Raw genomic sequence first — 17,787 nt, 5'->3', positions numbered from 1 at the left:
TTAAAAGTTACCAACTTTATAATCTTTAATTTTTTTCACCTACATGTAAAACTTTAAACTTCGAAACAGGAATATTTTATATCATCTCCCCAAAAGAAAATTTCCTCTTTATATAGTAATTACTTACCACACTAGGTAAACAACTTTCCATCTCTGGAATGAGAACATCACTGTAGTTACGACAGTAGATTCCAGGAGATCCAGTAGAAGAATCAGATGAGCTATCAGGACTTGAAGGCATGTTGGAATTTATTTGTATAAGCTTGGCAGTAATTACCTGAAAATAATAATATATTCAATAATGAAGATGATTTTTTGTACAAAATACAGAACCAAGAAATAAAAAAAGGCTATTCTTTCAAGATTATTTTTGAGAGCACATTAAAAAATTATTATAATATGAACTTTTCCTATGCTTGGAAGACTGTCTGCAGAATACTGTTATATATTAAATTCCATAAATCGTAAAGTCATCTATCATCAGTATACCTTTTGGAAAGTCTATAATATCTTTAGATTATTTATATAACAGAATGCAATGCAAATGATATATAAAATTTATAAATATATAGTTTGGTGGACCGTGAAAAGAAGAACATCTGCAAATGATCAGTAGGTATGAAATTATTTTCTTGTATGTAATTCTTGGACCTATCTGGAAGATCATAGTTTATTTCCTTTATCTAAAGTCCTCTGACATCTCTCCTTTTATATTGAATTTAATTACTTTTTGAGAAATAACCTCACTCTGTAGGTCTGACAGGCCTGTAATTTAGTATATAAATCAGGCTAGCATAAATAGAGATCCACTCGGTAAGCAGATTAACCTCAGTCTACCACATGATGGAATTAAAGTGTGCAATATCACATTAGTAGCTACCTGGTTATTTATAAGATAACTTGATGTGGGATTTTCCTCTGTATGCCACAAATACGTTTTATTACCATTGGTTAACAAAGAAGCTGCTTTGGCCTGTAGCAGGGCAGAAAAAAAGCTATGCAGAAAGACTAAACTGAAGGCTGGGAGAAAGAAGCCCAAGTGAGAGATGCCAAGAAGCTGTCGAAGGAGACAGACACTGGAACCTTACAGGTTAACCTCAAGCCTCATGGCAATACATAAAATAATAGAAATGGGTTAATTTAAGATGTAAAAGTTAGCTAATAAAAAAGCTGAGATAATAAACCAAGCAATGCTTTAATTCATATAGTTCCTGTGCTAATATTCGGGTCTAAACAGCCAGGAAATGAACAAGCAGTCTCCGTCTACACTACTGCCACAAAACATGCACACTATTATTCAATAAACTTGACCAATAATAAATGGCACAAATACTGAAATTAGGGAAATATTTGAGAATTATATTTACTTACTGATTTATCTTTCAAATTTAATTGTTCAACTAGTTTTCTGTCATCTTCCGGCTCTATCAACTCACCACCTACAAACAGCTCAATTTTTGTATGGGCTACACTGGCATTAATACGACTGAGAATGCAGCGTCGCACAGAACCGATGGTATCATTTGTATGAGACAATATGTCTATATCATCAACTTGTCTCCCTTGTTTTGGGAAGCGAACTATAAGAGACAAGTGTTTCCCACGAAATGCCCTGGGGAGAAAAACATTAAATTAAAAACTGAAAAAGAGTCTCAGAAATATTAAACAAATAGTTAAAAATAGGAAGATATGAATTTGTTCCTTATTTAAAAAGTAGTAGTTAACTTATTTTAAGTTTATTGTGAGAAATATTATGACTTTTGAATTACAAAGTAACTTGATTAGTTAATCAACTAGCATTCTCATGGTAACAAAAGTCTCCTAACTGTGGTGAGGCATAATCACAAAACACCTCAAAAAGCTTAATTTATTAAAACTATATTTAATTCTTTTGAGGTGTTAACGATTTTTAAAAAATAGTTGGTTTTTGTATGAAAAAAAAAGCAAGAAGAGAATGTCAGATCATCTTCCACTAGAGATACTAGAGTTACAAATGATTGTTGAGTTGTCATGTTATGCTAAAAATTGAATCTCTTGAAAAACAAGTGACCTTAACAATTGAGTCTTTTCTCAAAAATCTACGTTAAGACTATTTCAGCTGAAAGTATGTTTTGGCAAAAATATTTACAAGTATGAGTGTTAAAAGTGTAGTTTCATATACACATACATGCATTATATGTAGGTTATGTAAGTGTATGCACAGTATGTGATTTTTAAAAATATTTTCATATTGCCGGGCGGTGGTGGCACGTGCCTTTAATCCCAGCACTCGGGAGGCAGAGGCAGGCGGAACTCTGTGAGTTCGAGGCCAGCCTGGTCTACAAGAGCTAGTTCCAGGACAGGCTCCAAAACCACAGAGAAACCCTGTCTCGAAGAATCAAAAAAAAAATTCATATATAGAATGAGCTATTTTAGAGATGTAATTGAATTCTAATCAAAATTCACTTAGTTTCCTTCACATTTTAAAACATTTATTTAAAACGATACGTGTATGGGTATTCTGTGTGCATGCATGTATGTCCGTGCACCATGTGTCTCTGTTACCTGTAGAGGATAGATGAGGGTACTAGATGCCCTGAATATGTAATTATGAAGAATGTCAGTTATCTTAAAAAGGATGAGTATTGAACCTAGAACCTTTGGAAGAGCAGTTAGTGTTCTCAACTCCTTAAATAGCTTCTCAGTCTCTAAATTTCACAAACTTTACATTAACCATATGCAAATAGGTTACTCAAGCCTAAAGGTAACATTAGTGAGTGTTTGCAATCACAATTAATAATAAGAAAAATAAATTTGTTAAGAAGCAACAAAATAATTTGTTCGTTGGGAGTCCTAAAAAAGTAGAGAATCACTAACATAAAGAGTTTTCTTTTTGTAGTATCATGTATATGAATTCAAAATTTGAAAAAAACTTGTATCTCAATTTGTGAAGGCAACCTTCTAAAACATATATTTCAATTCAATGGTTTTTAAACTACCAGAACTTGATCAAAAGCTTGACAAATTATCACATATCCTGTCATCATAAGTAAGATCTAAGAAAAATAAATACTATTCAGAATGAAAATCTTTTATTTATAGGCGATAAACACCTTACACTTAGAAATGGCAACCAGCTTCCTTAATTTTAAATCTGAGACAACTAAAACTATATATTATAGATTATTTTATGACATTTATGATTATTAAAATATGACAAACACTGAAGTCTGAATAAGCATTTTTAAGATTAGACTTTTAAACTCAATCCAGTGAAGAAGTTAGATTAATTACCTAAAGGACCCTTCGCTCACTTCCTCCAAATATAATCCATCATCCCTCTAATAATCCCCATCTTCAGCTCATCCAAAAACAGATCTCCAGCATCTTTCACAACAGCCTTGTGAACATAAAATATTCTAGGGTAGCACTTAACCAAGCAAGTAAAAATTTGTATGATAAAAACTTAAAAAGACATTGAAGAAAGAAACTGAAAAAGATATCAGGAGATGGAAAGATCTCTCATGTGCATGGATCCAGAAGATAACAGTGTAAAAAGCAATCTACAGATTTAATGTAATCCCATCAAAATTCCAAAATAATTCTTCACAAATATGGAAAAGATAATCCTCAAAAGGAAATATAAAAATCCCAGGAAGTTATGATAATTCTGAGTAATAAAAGAACTGCCAAGAGAGAGGACCAAAAAGTGAGTAATCACTCACACACAGCTGGACATCCCACTCTGTAAGCCTTCAGTACCTCAATAAAACCCCTGGCCCTGCTCCTGGCCTGGGAAGGAGAAATAAACAAGATCTGAGAAAACTGAAAGCATGGGGATGGGAGAAAAAGTGGAAGGCAGAAGGGAAGGAGGAGAGAAAGGGAATGGGAAGAAGATTTTGAGGGAACTGAATAGTCAAGATGGGGGAAGGAAAGAGACAGAGGGCAAGGTAAGAGATATCTTAATTGAGGGCGTCATTATGGGGATAGCAAGAAAACTAGCACTAGATTCCAGGATCCACAAGAATGATCCCAGGTAAGACCCTGTGCATTATTGAAGAGGGTGCCTGAACTGGCCTTGCCTTGTAGTCAGATTAATGATGATCTTAAATGTCATAAATGTCACCATAGAACTTCCATCCAGCAACTGATGGGAGCAGATGAGGAGAACCACAGCAGAGCACTGGGCTGAGCTCCCAAAGTCCAGCTGAAGAGCAGAAGGAGTGTGAATATGAGCAAAAAGGTCAAGACCATGAGTGGAATAACCAGTGAAACTGCTTACCTAACTTAATGAGAGCTCACCCACTCTGCTCAGAACAGGGAAGGCACCAGCATACAACAAAACTAGGCCTTCAGAATGTGGGTGACTGTTTTATGGATGGGGCAGACTGTAGGATCAGTGACAGTGGGACCAGAATTTATCCCTATTGTTTGAACTGGTTGTTTGGAACCCATTCTCATAGGAGGGAGACCTTTTTCAATCTAGATACAGTAGTGGAATTCCTATGTTCTTCCTCAAAACAATGCGTCTTACCCTCTCTGAAAAGTGGAAACTTGGATTGTTAGGTAAAATGAAAAAAAAGACAGCTTTTTATTTAGTAAAATAAGAAAGAACTGCCTGAGCTATCACCATCCCAGATTAAGTTTATTACAGACTTATAAGTAATAAAAAATGAAAAGGCATTTGCACGAAACATATACGTTGACCAGTGGATCAAACCGAAGGCCAACATGAGAATGAAAAAACCCACAGACACCTGATTTTTAATAAAGAAGCTAGAAACATACATTAGAAAAAAAACCAAACAAACTGTACCTTCAACAAAGAGTGCTGATGGAACTGAATGGCTGCATGCAAAAGAATGCAAATAGATCCATACATAACACCATGAACAAAACTCAAACTTCAAAAAGATGAAAGATTAAACTGTATTCCCTGAACCTCAAAGAAGAGAAAATGGGGGTATAGCCTTGAACTCATGGCACACAAAAAAAGGCTTCCTGAACAGAAAGAACACTGTTAACGCAGACTCTTGAGATCAACAATTAATAAATGGGACCTCTGAAGCTGAGAAGCTTCTACACAGCCAGGGGCACTGTCATTTGATCAAAGAGGCAGCCTATATAATGTGAAAAGCTTTTATCCACAAGTATCTCCTAGGAAAAAGAGGTGGGAAGTGTTAAGAGTCAGAGGGGAAGGAGGACACCAGAACAAGGACCTCTAAATCAACATGATCAAAGTTCAAATGAACTCAAGAGTGGAGCAGCATTTTACAGGGTCTGCGGTGGTGTGCACTATGTCCTTTACATTATTTTGTGGGATTAACAAGTAAGAGTATGTATGAATCTGTCTCTGCTTCTTTTATCTTCCTGGGTTAGTTTCCTTCTGTTTCTTTTGTTCAATCCTGATGTGTTGGTTTTGTTTAGTTTATCATAATGTATTGTATTATTATCTTTTAGAGACCTCTTTCTTTCTTAATGAATCGCGATGGATTGTGAGGTGCAGAACCTAGAGCAGAGGTAGGAAACACTCATATCAGAATATATTATGTGAAAAAAAATATTTTCAATAAAAGGATAAAAACAGAAGAGACTTTTGACAATATAATATCCCATCAAATGAAGGTCCCATGATTGTAGTCAACGCACTCTGGAATCAGTTTATAGCTGGCCTTAACTACATTATAGAGTTAAAGACTAGCCAAGCAAACAGCAGTCTGTATCACAAAAACATGGGGGAGTAGTGAGGAATGAACTTCAAAATAGATTAACTGTTACACTTAACAGGTAGTAACAACTTGGAAAAACAAAATAAAAAAATTCTAGTTAAGGGATGAGTGTTTTATTAGACTATAACTAGATATAAAATATTTCCTCAAAGTTCACACTTTTAAAAAAGTAAAATACATTAAAATGTAAATGGCATTCACATTTTGCTAAATAATACTGTAAGAAAATATTAGTTGCAAGTTACTCTTAGATCAAGTTTACAAACCTTGACAAAGGAAGAATAATTCGTTCCCCATGATAATCACTGTCACATTCACTTATGTACTCTCTTAAAACCGTTAGTACACGAACCATCTGAATGGCTTCCTGTCTTGTACAACTAATAGTGTCTTTTTCACTATCCAAAACACACAACATGCCATATGAGGCTTTCAAGCGATCAAAGCATGTCTGAATAAAATCTTCATGGATAGCTACCTGCAAATGTGTCAAACAGAAAACAATACAATAGTTGCTTGTAAAAAAAAAATCACCAAACATGACAACAAAAAGCAAAAAAAAATTACTTAAAAGCAATTCTCAATTACAATTATAACTAATCACAATAAATATAAGTTGTTTTTTTTTTAAAAAAGCCTTAATATGAAACAAAGTAGGGAACACATTAATATTCTCATTAAAAAACTGAATCTTTCTTTCACACTCACACTGAGAAACATGCATGTATACATATACACACACAGAAAAAAGCACAAAAATAAAATGTATAGTTAAAAATAATAATAAAAAAATAAGGTAGGGTTTCTTCATATGACTACAGTCCCGGGATCCAGAAGGCTGAGAAAAGAGGAATACCATGAATTCAGTAATTCCAGACCAGTCTGGGCTACATACATTATGTGAATCTTTCTCTCACCAAAGCAATTCCCCAAAACAAAAACAAAATAAAAAAGCAACAAAAACCGTAGAAATATGTCTTTAGTTAATATTGTACAAATAAAATAACCAATTCCTAATTCATTTTAAGTTTAAAATGGTATTATTACTAATGCTATTTTAATCTGTGAAGTTCTTTCAGTACTTCAATCCTTACCTTATTTGCCAGTAATCTGGGACCAAGATTTGTGTGTATTTCTTTTAGAAGATCTATTGCTCTGTTCGAAATATTGTCATTACTCTTTATCACAACCTAATTTTTAAAATAATAAAATAAATACCATTGAAGATGTAACTTGCCATTTAGAATATTCTCCTTTCCAATAAATAAAAGCTTACATTAATGTGATATAAATTCAAGTTTAAAAAAGGAAATAACACAAAAGATTTTCAGATGAAACAATTAGAAAAATTACAATAGTATTATACTGGCAATTTTGTTGCTGAACTAAGACGTTTCAAGTTATCAATAAGTCACTACAGAAAACTCACTCCCAGAATTTCTGATATTATTTATTAAAAATGACTTTATTAAAATATACTGTAGATTCCCTGGCTTAAGAGATTTTTTTTCATGAATTATAAATAAAAATTGGAAAAGGAAAGGAGCAAAAACATGTTCTGATTTTCTTTCCTCACTTTCTTTTCCTTTTTATCATTAGGTTCCATTTGCAGATTGCAGTCAGAAGAAAATTTAAACAATTAACCCGAATGTATGAACGATCCTTAAAAACATGACTATATTTAAAATTTGCTTAAGAAATGAGTGATTAAATCCCCAATGAAACTAAGCTACAATAAGAGAGTCTAAGACTGAAATAAATACACTATATCAAAATTGCAAAGTCAGCATTAGAGCATAAAACATTTTTCAGATACTTACTATTGATTTCAAGTGAAACAATTTATATAAAGGTTTTATTATTCACATTTCCTATTAAATCATTTTTCTGCTCTATCATTAATTATGGTACTTAAATATGTATCCATCTTATATAAAAACCGGAGAGACTAACTTTCATGGATGACAACAGGCAAAATATGTTTGCGAGGAAAGTTACATTTACATGAAACCTTTGAAAAGAATATATTTAATGTGAATGCCAAAGAATTACCTGTGTCAGACATAAACTAAGTCCTTTAATTTCTAGGACATATATCCAATCCGTATAAATATACAGAAGAAAATCTATAAAAACATCTGCAATTGTAAAAAACTACTTTAGATACTTTTGCCATAATTTCTCCTCTTTTACTTACCTCCCAAAGGTAATCTAATCCTATTAGGTCTAAATCATCCATCATATAGACTCTTCTTTTTATCATTAATTTCCCTTCTTGACAATTGACAGCCTTGAAAAATCTTTCAAAACACGTTATTCCACTTTCGGTTAATAGAGTCGGATCAAGTTGAAGCACATTCCTTTCAAAAAAATCCTGAATAATATCAGGATCTAGGTCTGGATCGTCGCCCATTAACGTGGAAAACCACATAAAACAGGCTTCTCGATCACTAAAGAAAACTGCATTCTTTGCTAAGCAGTTCCATATTTGTTTGGCTTGGAGAGCATAGAGCCAAAGTTGACCATCCTTCAGTAAAAATCTTGAAAAACACATAAGAAACTAATTAGGTTCAAAATGATTTTATTCTCATCAGTACACTGTTTTGACACACAGAACACATAGTAAAATATCTTGAAGACCATACATTCTTTAAAAGTAATACATCTAAACTTACATTCTATTTTTTTCCACATATTTAATGAACGCAACCAGAAACTTTACCTATCTACATGACTCAAAAAGACTTTTGCTTTATTTTAAAATATTACAGCTTTTGAAACAAGTTAGATACCTAAACTGATGTAGGTTTGAGTTTAACAACAAATAGTTCTTATGACTTAAATCGGCTTTAACGCATGACAGTCAGGGTGCACCTTTAATCCCAGCACTTGCGAGGCAGAGGCAGGCGGATCTCTGTGAGTATGAGGACAGCCTGGTCTACAGAAGGAGTTCCAGGACAGCCATGGTTACACAAAGAAACTGTGTCAGAAGAAAAAAATTAAAGCTATTTTAGCAATCTTTACATTGTTGAAATTCTTTAGCCACTACTCAGTCATATTAAACAAAATTATTTACCTATAATTTTAATTTATTTCTATGATTATCCTTTTATGCTCCAAATTTAATTAGCCGAGAAGAACATTTTTAGTTTCAAGACTAAAAAATAATGATAATCATTATTTTAAAAGTTTACTAAACACTTCCTTAAATTCTTAACCTATTCTGAGTATTTCTCAATGAGTATTACATTTTCTTAAAAATCAAAATAAGCAACACCTGCCTTACAAAGTTGCTATGATGACACATCAATAAAAGGCATTAACTCTTAGTTTATTTTCTTTTGAATTAATTATACTGTTAACAGTTTATAGAGCTGCCACAAAGGAATGTCTTCTGATTCTTAACTTTATAGAGCTGATATTTTTAATTCATTTTTCTGATGCTTAGTACCTTACTAAAAGGTAGTGTTCATATAGTTTCTATGTATAGACAGAAAAGCAAACACTTTTAATAAAGTCAAAGTAAACCTAATAAGTGTTTTTTTAGCATTATTCAAAATAGGGCCTTACCATGTCATTTTAAAATATTTTAAAACAATAAACCAATTTCCCACACATACGAAATCAGATGTATTCTGATATTTAAAATTTAAATCAAAATTTAAACCTGTTTTTTAATTTTAAAATGTTAAGCTAAATTACCACAAACAATCTTATGAACATTTATGGCATAGGGAGGAGGATCAATAGGTAAAGCATTTTGTGTACATACATCAGGGTCTATGTGTGGACCAAAAGTTAAATGTAATGATTCAGGCCTGTAACACTGTTAGTGGGGGAACAGACACAGACAGATCTCAGATAAAAAAGAAATGTTTAGTAAAAACCCTAAGAAAAACAAAAAGCAAAAAGGTCAGAGTAATGGAGAAGGCTTACTGGACTCTATCATAGGCACATATATACTACATATTAAAAAGTACTTAATAATAATGACTATAAAGCAAAATGATATGCAAACTTTGAAAATGTCCTTTGGGGGGGACAATATCTTGCTATGGTAGCCAGCTAGTCACCTAATGAAGATTTAGCAAATTGAAATCTTTTATCTGTGCATTAACGAGAACAGCAGTATTGATCAAAACAAACCTGAGGAAATTAAGTCGTTCTTGGACTTCTTGAATATGACTGTATCTACTTCCTAGTCTTACAGTTTGTGGGTCATAGTCTTCATAATCTGCATATTAAAAATACCGTGAAAAAAATACCATGAAATTACATGCATCCACTGCTGAATTTAGCAAAAATACAGAAATAATCACTTTACTTAATAAGTAAGATGTAATACTTCATAATATTTCTATGTGTAGACAGAAAGCCAAAGATTTTTAATTTGTCAAAGTATAAACTGCCAAGTGTTTTTTTTTTTAAATTTTTGTTTTCTGAGTGAAGGTCTTGCTATGCAGCCCTTGCTGACAAGGAATTCAAGACGTATAGACTAGAGAGAGGCTTGCCTTTACCACCAGAGTGTTGAGAAAAAAAGACTTGAACTTTAATCTGCCTAATTGTCAAATGTTATAAAAATCATTTTTCTCTGTAATCATTCTTTCCTTCTGTGCACAGTTATACTTCCCACCACATTTTATTCTGCTATTATAATTTGGAAATTTATATAAAATATTTAGTGTAAAATATGGTATTATTTCATTCACTCCAAAAGGTACAGTAAGAAAAGAAGGCATTAAATTTTATGAAATTACCATAATTATATTTGTCACAAGGGTATGAGCATTAAGCATGGATCAAATATTTTAATGTTATTCTTCCTGTTATGATTATTGACACATGCATTACTAACTAGACCTAAGACAGACTGAAATACTTTCTTTTTCTTAAGAATAAAATCAACAGTATGGATTTCTTTTATTAACAGCATCACATATGTCTCTAGTGTCTATTAAAAGAAAAAATGCATAGTAAAAATTCTAAAGGGGTAGGCATGGTGACATATCTTTATTACCAGCACTCAGGAGATAGTTGTAAGCTGCTATCTGGGAGCTCAATTCCAGATTGATCTACACAGCAAGTTCTAAGTTATCCATAGCTATACAGTGACAGACTATATGAAAACTCCAATCAAATGCGACTGAACCTATCAAGCTCCCCTGAAAGTCATTCTGACAAAAACTAAAGTATCTACTATGATTAAAAAATAATGACCATGCTAATTTATTAATCTTAGATTACAGGAATGCATCAATGATTATAACAGATGAGAAAGATAAAATTAAATTTTTAGAAACTCCAGTGGAGACCAAGGACATCTATCTGGGACAAATGTATACTAATGAAATGAAGCAAACATTCTGATATTACCTCTGTTTTAACACGTAATTTATCTACAATGCAAGTATGTTATTATTCTATAAATGTAAAAACCATAATAATGCTTGAAATAACTTCCATGGTTCTTAGCTGTTCAGTGGGAAAAGGATTAAATCTGCACCAGAGCTCTGAATTTATCGAAACATAAAGAATATAGAAAAATAAAAATGTGAACATTTTTATGATCAGGAGGGATGAACCAGTAATGGGAACAGAATCTGATTATAAAGCAGAGAGAATTACATTGGCTTTGAAATACATACATGGCCTTTTTCCAGACTATCTTGGAAACCTTCACTTCCTGACTAGACATTAGAAATGAAATCATAGGAAAAAAAGATCCAAAATAGTCTACTTTTCAGAAGGAACTTTGTTAGCATTTTGAGGGCTCTTTATACTCAAGTAGGTTTGAGGTAACAGACTAAGAAAAACAGTAAACTTTCACTTGTCTAACTGTTTCTTTTCAAAAGAAATATGCTACAAGGTTTTAATGCATATGTTGCCTTGCTTGTTCAAGGAATCCACTGAGAACCTTTCTATGGCACTGGTCATTTGAATTTGCTTTTATAAGTTCTTTAATGGGAGAAAAGAATTTATCTGTGGAAAAACAGAAGAGGATGCAGAATTCTTACTCTCCTTTCTGTACACCACTGCAATATCTAGTCTCATCTCCAACCCTGGAGTAGACAGTCTGAAGGGGATCCTTCCCACTCTACTTCCATTCTCTTTCCTGTGGACATTCTCAGCCCTCCCTTCTAGTCCAGTCCCATTCCTTTGGGTCAAACTCCAATACCTAGAAACACAATACCTAAAAATTCTATGTGTATTAGAGCTCTCATTTTACAGAAACAGTAACTCCATGGTCAACTTGGCAAAGACCCAATCCTCCCTGTCCTCCACTATGACTTCCTCATTCTCACCTCAGTCAAGTAACACCAAGTTTACAGGTGCCATTCCTCCCATATCAACTGCATTCACTGGAGAATACACTCTTTATAAATGATAGGGTCTACCTAGCCCTTTCAACTCATCTTTCTGAATTATTCTTTTGTCTTTAAGAGCCAATTTGTACAATCCTCTAAGTTCCTTCCCAAAATTTATCTCAGCCTTTTATCTTAGCCCATCTTTATTTCCCTCTGTTATCCACTAACCTGGAAAAGTACTCTCTACCAGGTATTACACAGCCACCATATGTTGTTAAGGTCCAGAAAGAAAACAAGGTACAAATCCACTAACAAAGACAAGAGCAGGTATCAACACCTAGAATCAACTAAATCACTCCAAACCCAGATGTCTACACAACATCACAAAAGGACATATTAACACTCAAGAGAACATGCGTCCATCAAAAACCTAGTACTATAACAGGGCATTAAAATGCACTACCATTGTATAGTTAAATGTAGTCCAGTTATAGTTGAAGCATAAGACATGAATTTCAAAATAAAAATTATGAGTTGAGGATAGTGGAACACATCTTTAATCCTAGCACTCCAGGAGGCAGGGACAAGTGGCAGATCTTTGTGAGTTCAAGGCCCATCTGGTCTACAAATCTAGTTCTATGACAGCTAGTACTGTACAAAGAAACTCTTGGAAGAAAAAAAAGGAAAAAGGAGGAAGAGTAAGAGGAGAAGAAAGAAAAAAGAAAGGAAAAAAGGAAAAAAGAAGGGAGACTTATGAACATGTACAATTATGAACATGTACAAGAACCTTAAAGGTGATAAGAATCATTCCCTTAATAAAGTCTGTGAAAACACAATGGGATGAAATAATGAATATAGTTCAAGACAAGAAAGTAGAAGCAGAATCAATGAAGGCAAGGCAAACTGAAATAAAACTAATAATTAAAATTTGGAAGGCAGACAAAAACTTCAGAGGAAAGCCTCTCCAACACAGAACAAAACATGGAAGACAGAATCTAAGGCACTGAAGAAAGGTAAGAAGAAACAGAAACAACAGCCAAGGAAAATGTTAAGTATAAATATATTCAGGCATAAAACATACAGAAAATCTGAGATACCACAAAAGACCCAATTTACAAACAACAGAAAAAACAGAAGAAACCCAGATCAAAAGTACAGAAAACATTTTCATGAAAATCACAGAAGAAAAATTTTCTGATTTGAAAATAAAGGTGCCTTTCAGGGTACAAGAATAAAGGGCCAGAAAAAATTCTCCACAGTACATAATAATTTAAACACCAAATGTACAGAACAAAGAATGTTCAAAGGTTAAAGTAAAAAGGAAAAGTAACATATAAATGCAGACCTATCAGAATAACACCTGACTTGTCAATGAAGACTCGTAAGAAGCAGAGGGTCTGCATGGTTGTTCTATATTCCAAATTTAACCATACAGAAAGCACTAGAAGAAAACCTGAAGTTCTCACTGACAAAAAAACAGAAAGAATAAATAATTTCTTATCAGAATATTAAATGAGGTAAAAAGAAACAAAAGTCATAACAGTAAAATACCAAAATCAGTTAGTACTGCTCCTTGATAACTCAGTATTAATGATCTCAATTTCCAAATAAAAAGACACACACTAAGAGAGTGGATTAGCAAATAAGATACATGTTTTTACTGCATCAAAGAAATGCATCTTACTTGAAAGGTGAGAGATCACATTAGAATAAAAGAAAATTTATTCCAATGAATTTAGTCCATGAAACAAGTTGCTGCAACCATTTCAATATCTAACAAAATAGACTTCAAACAAAACTTAATCGAAGAGATGCAAAAGGACACAACAGATTCAAAGGAAAAAAATCAAGAGGATACTGCAATTCTTACCATCTATGCATCAAACATAAGGGCACCCAAGTTCATAAAAGAAACACTACTACATTTTAAACCACACATTGAGTTTCATGCAGTGATAGAGCATGACTTCAAAATGCCAATCTCAGCAATAAACATGTCTCTCAAACAAAAACTAAACAGAGAAATCCTGGAGTTAAATAACACCATAAAGATTTAGCAGATATTTATAGAACAATTCATTCAAATACCAGTTATACAGTACACACACATGTATATTGTTCTCAGTGTATCACGAAAGTTTTCCCCAAATTAACCACATATCTGGACACAAAGCAACAGATACAAGAAGAATGAAATAACACTCCAAAATCCTGTCTGACTGTGGCTGAAGCCGGATATCAATGTCAACAGTAACAAAAAAAAAAAAAAACAAAACAAAAAAAAAAAAACAAACGACCAAACTCATGGAAACTGACTCACTACAGAATAAAGTCAAGAAAAAAATAAATAAGGAAATTAAAAGCAGAAATGAAAAGAATATCAAAATATACTAAAATCCATTAGAAACAATAAAAACAGTTCTAAGAGGAAAGTTTAGAGTCCTAAGTACCTGCTCTGACACTTGGCACAGTGACAGTCATTTGGAAGAAAGCCTCTGTTGAAAAATGGCTCCATAACATCTGCCTGTAGGTATTTTCTCAACTAATACTGGGGTGTCAGGGGTAGGGCATGGGACACAATCCCATTTGTGAGCTGGTGGCCCTGGGATGAGGAAAGGGGGCTGAAAAGCCAGTAAACAGCTCCCCTCCATGCCTCTACACCAGTACCTGTCCCCAAGTTTCTGTCCTGACTTCCTTCAGTGATGAACAATGATTTGGAAGCGTGGGCTAACTAAGATCTTTTCTCCCCAGTTTTCTTTTGGTTAGGTATTTCATCAAAACAATAGTAACCTAAGAAAAGGTCAACATAATAAAACTAGGAGAAGTCTCACAGAAGCTTAAAAACATACCTGAAAGCACTATAACAAAAATAAGAAATAACAGTCAAAAAGAGTAGAAAGCAAGGGGAAAAAAGATTAGGATTGAAATCAATAAAATAACAACAAAAACAATACCCCACCTCCCAAAAAGTAAAAGGAAGATGTAGTTCTTTGAGAGAATTCAGTAAGATAGACCATGAGCAAATTAAGAAAGAGAAACCCATCTCGGCACAAGGAGAGCCATCATTGGGCTTGCATCCAGAACCCTCCCCCCTTCTGCCTCCATTCCCTCTTCTGGCACATAAAATCACCCAGCTCAGCCTGTCTGGGCGCTGGGGCCGAATCCTGAGGGCAACCAGGCAAGTAGGAACTCCTTTGTTTCAATAGCCTGCATGCAGCAAGCAAGGTAGGCGCTTTGTTTAAGAGCTACCCAACAAGCACGGAGATCATCACTGGAGCACAAGGAGAGTCATCACTGGGGAGTCCCAACACTGGGATGGTACATCAGTAGGCAAGGAGACCTGATCCTGTAAAAGAAGATCCATAGGGGACAATTCAGAGGAAGAGATGGGCAGGCGCCAATGCAAGAATTCACCCAACAATCTGAAAAACAACACGAAACCACCAGAAAACAGCGACCTCACAACAGGAGGACATGAACACCTTAATCAAGAAGAAGTAGAAAAGATTGACTTTATGAAAGTCATGGATGCCCTTAAACAGCATGTAAAAAATTGCCCTTAAAGAAATGGATGAGAAGTATAACAGAAAGTTGGAAGAATTGAATGAATCAGTGAATGATACACTGGGAAACTACGGAAAAACAATCAAACAAATAATAGAAACAGTTCAAGACTTGAAAACTGAAATGGAGGCAAAGAAGGAAACACAAAGAGAGGGCCGGCTGGACATGGAAAATCTAGGTAAACAAATAGAGACTATAGAAACAAGCATAACCAACAGAATACAAGAGATAGAAGAAAGAATCTCGGATTCTGAAGATACCATACAGAAAATAAAAGCACTGATCAATGAAAACAGCAAATCCAACAAACTCTCATCACAAAACATTCAGGAAATATGAAACACAATAAAAAGACCAAACCAAAGAACCAAAGAATAATAAAAGTAGAAGAAGGAGAAGAAGTGCAGCTCAATGGTCCAGAAAATATATTTAATAAAATTATAGAAGAAAACTTTCCCAACGTAATGAAAGATATAATTATGAAGGATCAAGAAGCATACAGAACACCGAATAGGCTGGATCAAAAAAAAAACTTCCCCTCGCCATATAATAATCAAAACACAAAGCATACAAAATAAAGAAAGAATATTAAGAGCTGCAAAGGAAAATGGCCCAGTTAATTATAAAAAAAAAACCTATCAGACTTACACCTGACCTCTATGGAAAACATGAAAGCCAGAAGGTCCTTGATAGATGTACTGCAGAAACAAAGGGATCATGGATGCAAGCCCAGACTACTAACCCAGCCAAGCTTTCATTCACTAGAAATGGGGAAAACAAAATTTTCCAGGATAAAAACAAATTTAAACAATATGTAGCCACAAATCCAGCCTTACAGAAAGTAATAGAAGGAAAATCACTAACCAAGGATTCCAACAATGCCCACAATAACTCAGATATCTAGAGACCTTTCACCAGCACAACTCAAAGAAGGGAAACACACAAGCTCTAATGCTAAAAAAGTGACCGGAGTTAACAACCACTGGTCATTAATATCACTTACTGTCAATGGACATAACACACCTCTAAAAAGGCACAGGCAAAGAGATTGGATATGAAAACATGATCCAACATTCTGCTGTTTACAAGAAACACACCTCAACCACAAAGACAGGCACCTACTCAGAATAAAGGGATGGGAAAAGGTTTATCAAGCAAATGGACCTAAGAAACAAGCAAGTGTGCCCATTCTAATTTCTAACAAAGTTGACTTCAAACTTAAATCAATCAGAAGAGATAAAAGGGGACATTATATACTCATAACAGGAACAATTCATCAGGATGAAGTCTCAATCCTGAACATCTATGCCCCTAATATAAAAGCACCTACTATGTAAAAGAAACATTACTAAAACTCAAGGCAGTCATCAAACCACTCTCACTAATATTAGGAGACATCAACACTCTTCTCTCACCAAAGGACAGGTCAATAAGACAGAAACCTAACAGAGAAATAAGAGGATTAATGGAGGTAATGAATCAAATGGACTTAACAGACTTCTATAGAACATTCCACCCAAATAGGAAAGAATATACCTTCTTCTCTGCAGCTCATGGAACCTTCTCGAGAATTGACCACATACTCGGTAACAAAGCAAGCTTCCACACTTACAAAAAATATTTGTAACCACCTATGTCTTATCAGATCACCATGGATTAAAGTTAGAATTCAACAACAATGCTACCCCCAGAAAGCCTACAAACTCATGGAAACTGAACAGTCAACTACTGAATCATACATGGATTAAGGAAGAAATAAGAAAGAAATTAAAGTCTTCCTTGAATTTAATGAAAATAAAGACTCAACATACTCAAACTTATGGGACCCTATGAAAGCAGTCCTAAGAGGAAAGTTCATAGCACTAAGTGCCCACTAAAAGAAAACAGAGAAAGCACACAGTGGAGACTAAACAGCCCACCTGAAAGCTCTAGAAAAAAAAGAAGCAGACTCACCTAGGAGGAGTAGAGGATTGGAAATAATGAAACTGAGGGTTGAAATCAACAAAATAGAAACACAGAAAACAAATCAAAGAATCAATGAAACAAAAAGCTGGTTCCTGGAGGAAATCCACAAGATTGATAAACCCCTATCCAAACTAATCAAACGGCAGAGAGAGAATATGCAAATTAATAAGATCAGAAATGAAAAGGGGGACAGAACCAGACACAGAGGAAATTCAGAGAATCATTAGATCTTACTACAAAAGCCT

General features: G+C 34.1%; 1 protein-coding gene across 1 annotated transcript in view; it reads right to left on the bottom strand.

The window, feature by feature from the left end:
* Positions 1 to 17,787, bottom strand: part of LOC121443765 (probable ubiquitin carboxyl-terminal hydrolase FAF-X) — a 143,037-nt gene that overhangs the window by 74,558 nt on the left and 50,692 nt on the right. Inside the window, 6 exon segments of the mRNA XM_041645561.1 lie at positions 128 to 277; positions 1,372 to 1,612; positions 5,975 to 6,186; positions 6,803 to 6,898; positions 7,906 to 8,248; positions 9,855 to 9,942. Of these exon segments, the coding sequence (XP_041501495.1) occupies positions 128 to 277; positions 1,372 to 1,612; positions 5,975 to 6,186; positions 6,803 to 6,898; positions 7,906 to 8,248; positions 9,855 to 9,942 (1,130 nt within the window).

The sequence above is a fragment of the Microtus oregoni genome, unplaced genomic scaffold (assembly GCF_018167655.1).
Source record: "Microtus oregoni isolate MIOR12 unplaced genomic scaffold, Mior012 000113F_000, whole genome shotgun sequence".
NCBI lineage: Eukaryota > Metazoa > Chordata > Mammalia > Rodentia > Cricetidae > Microtus > Microtus oregoni.
The sequence above is the reverse complement of the archived record's forward strand: the minus strand, read 5'-3'. Positions and strand labels throughout refer to the sequence as shown.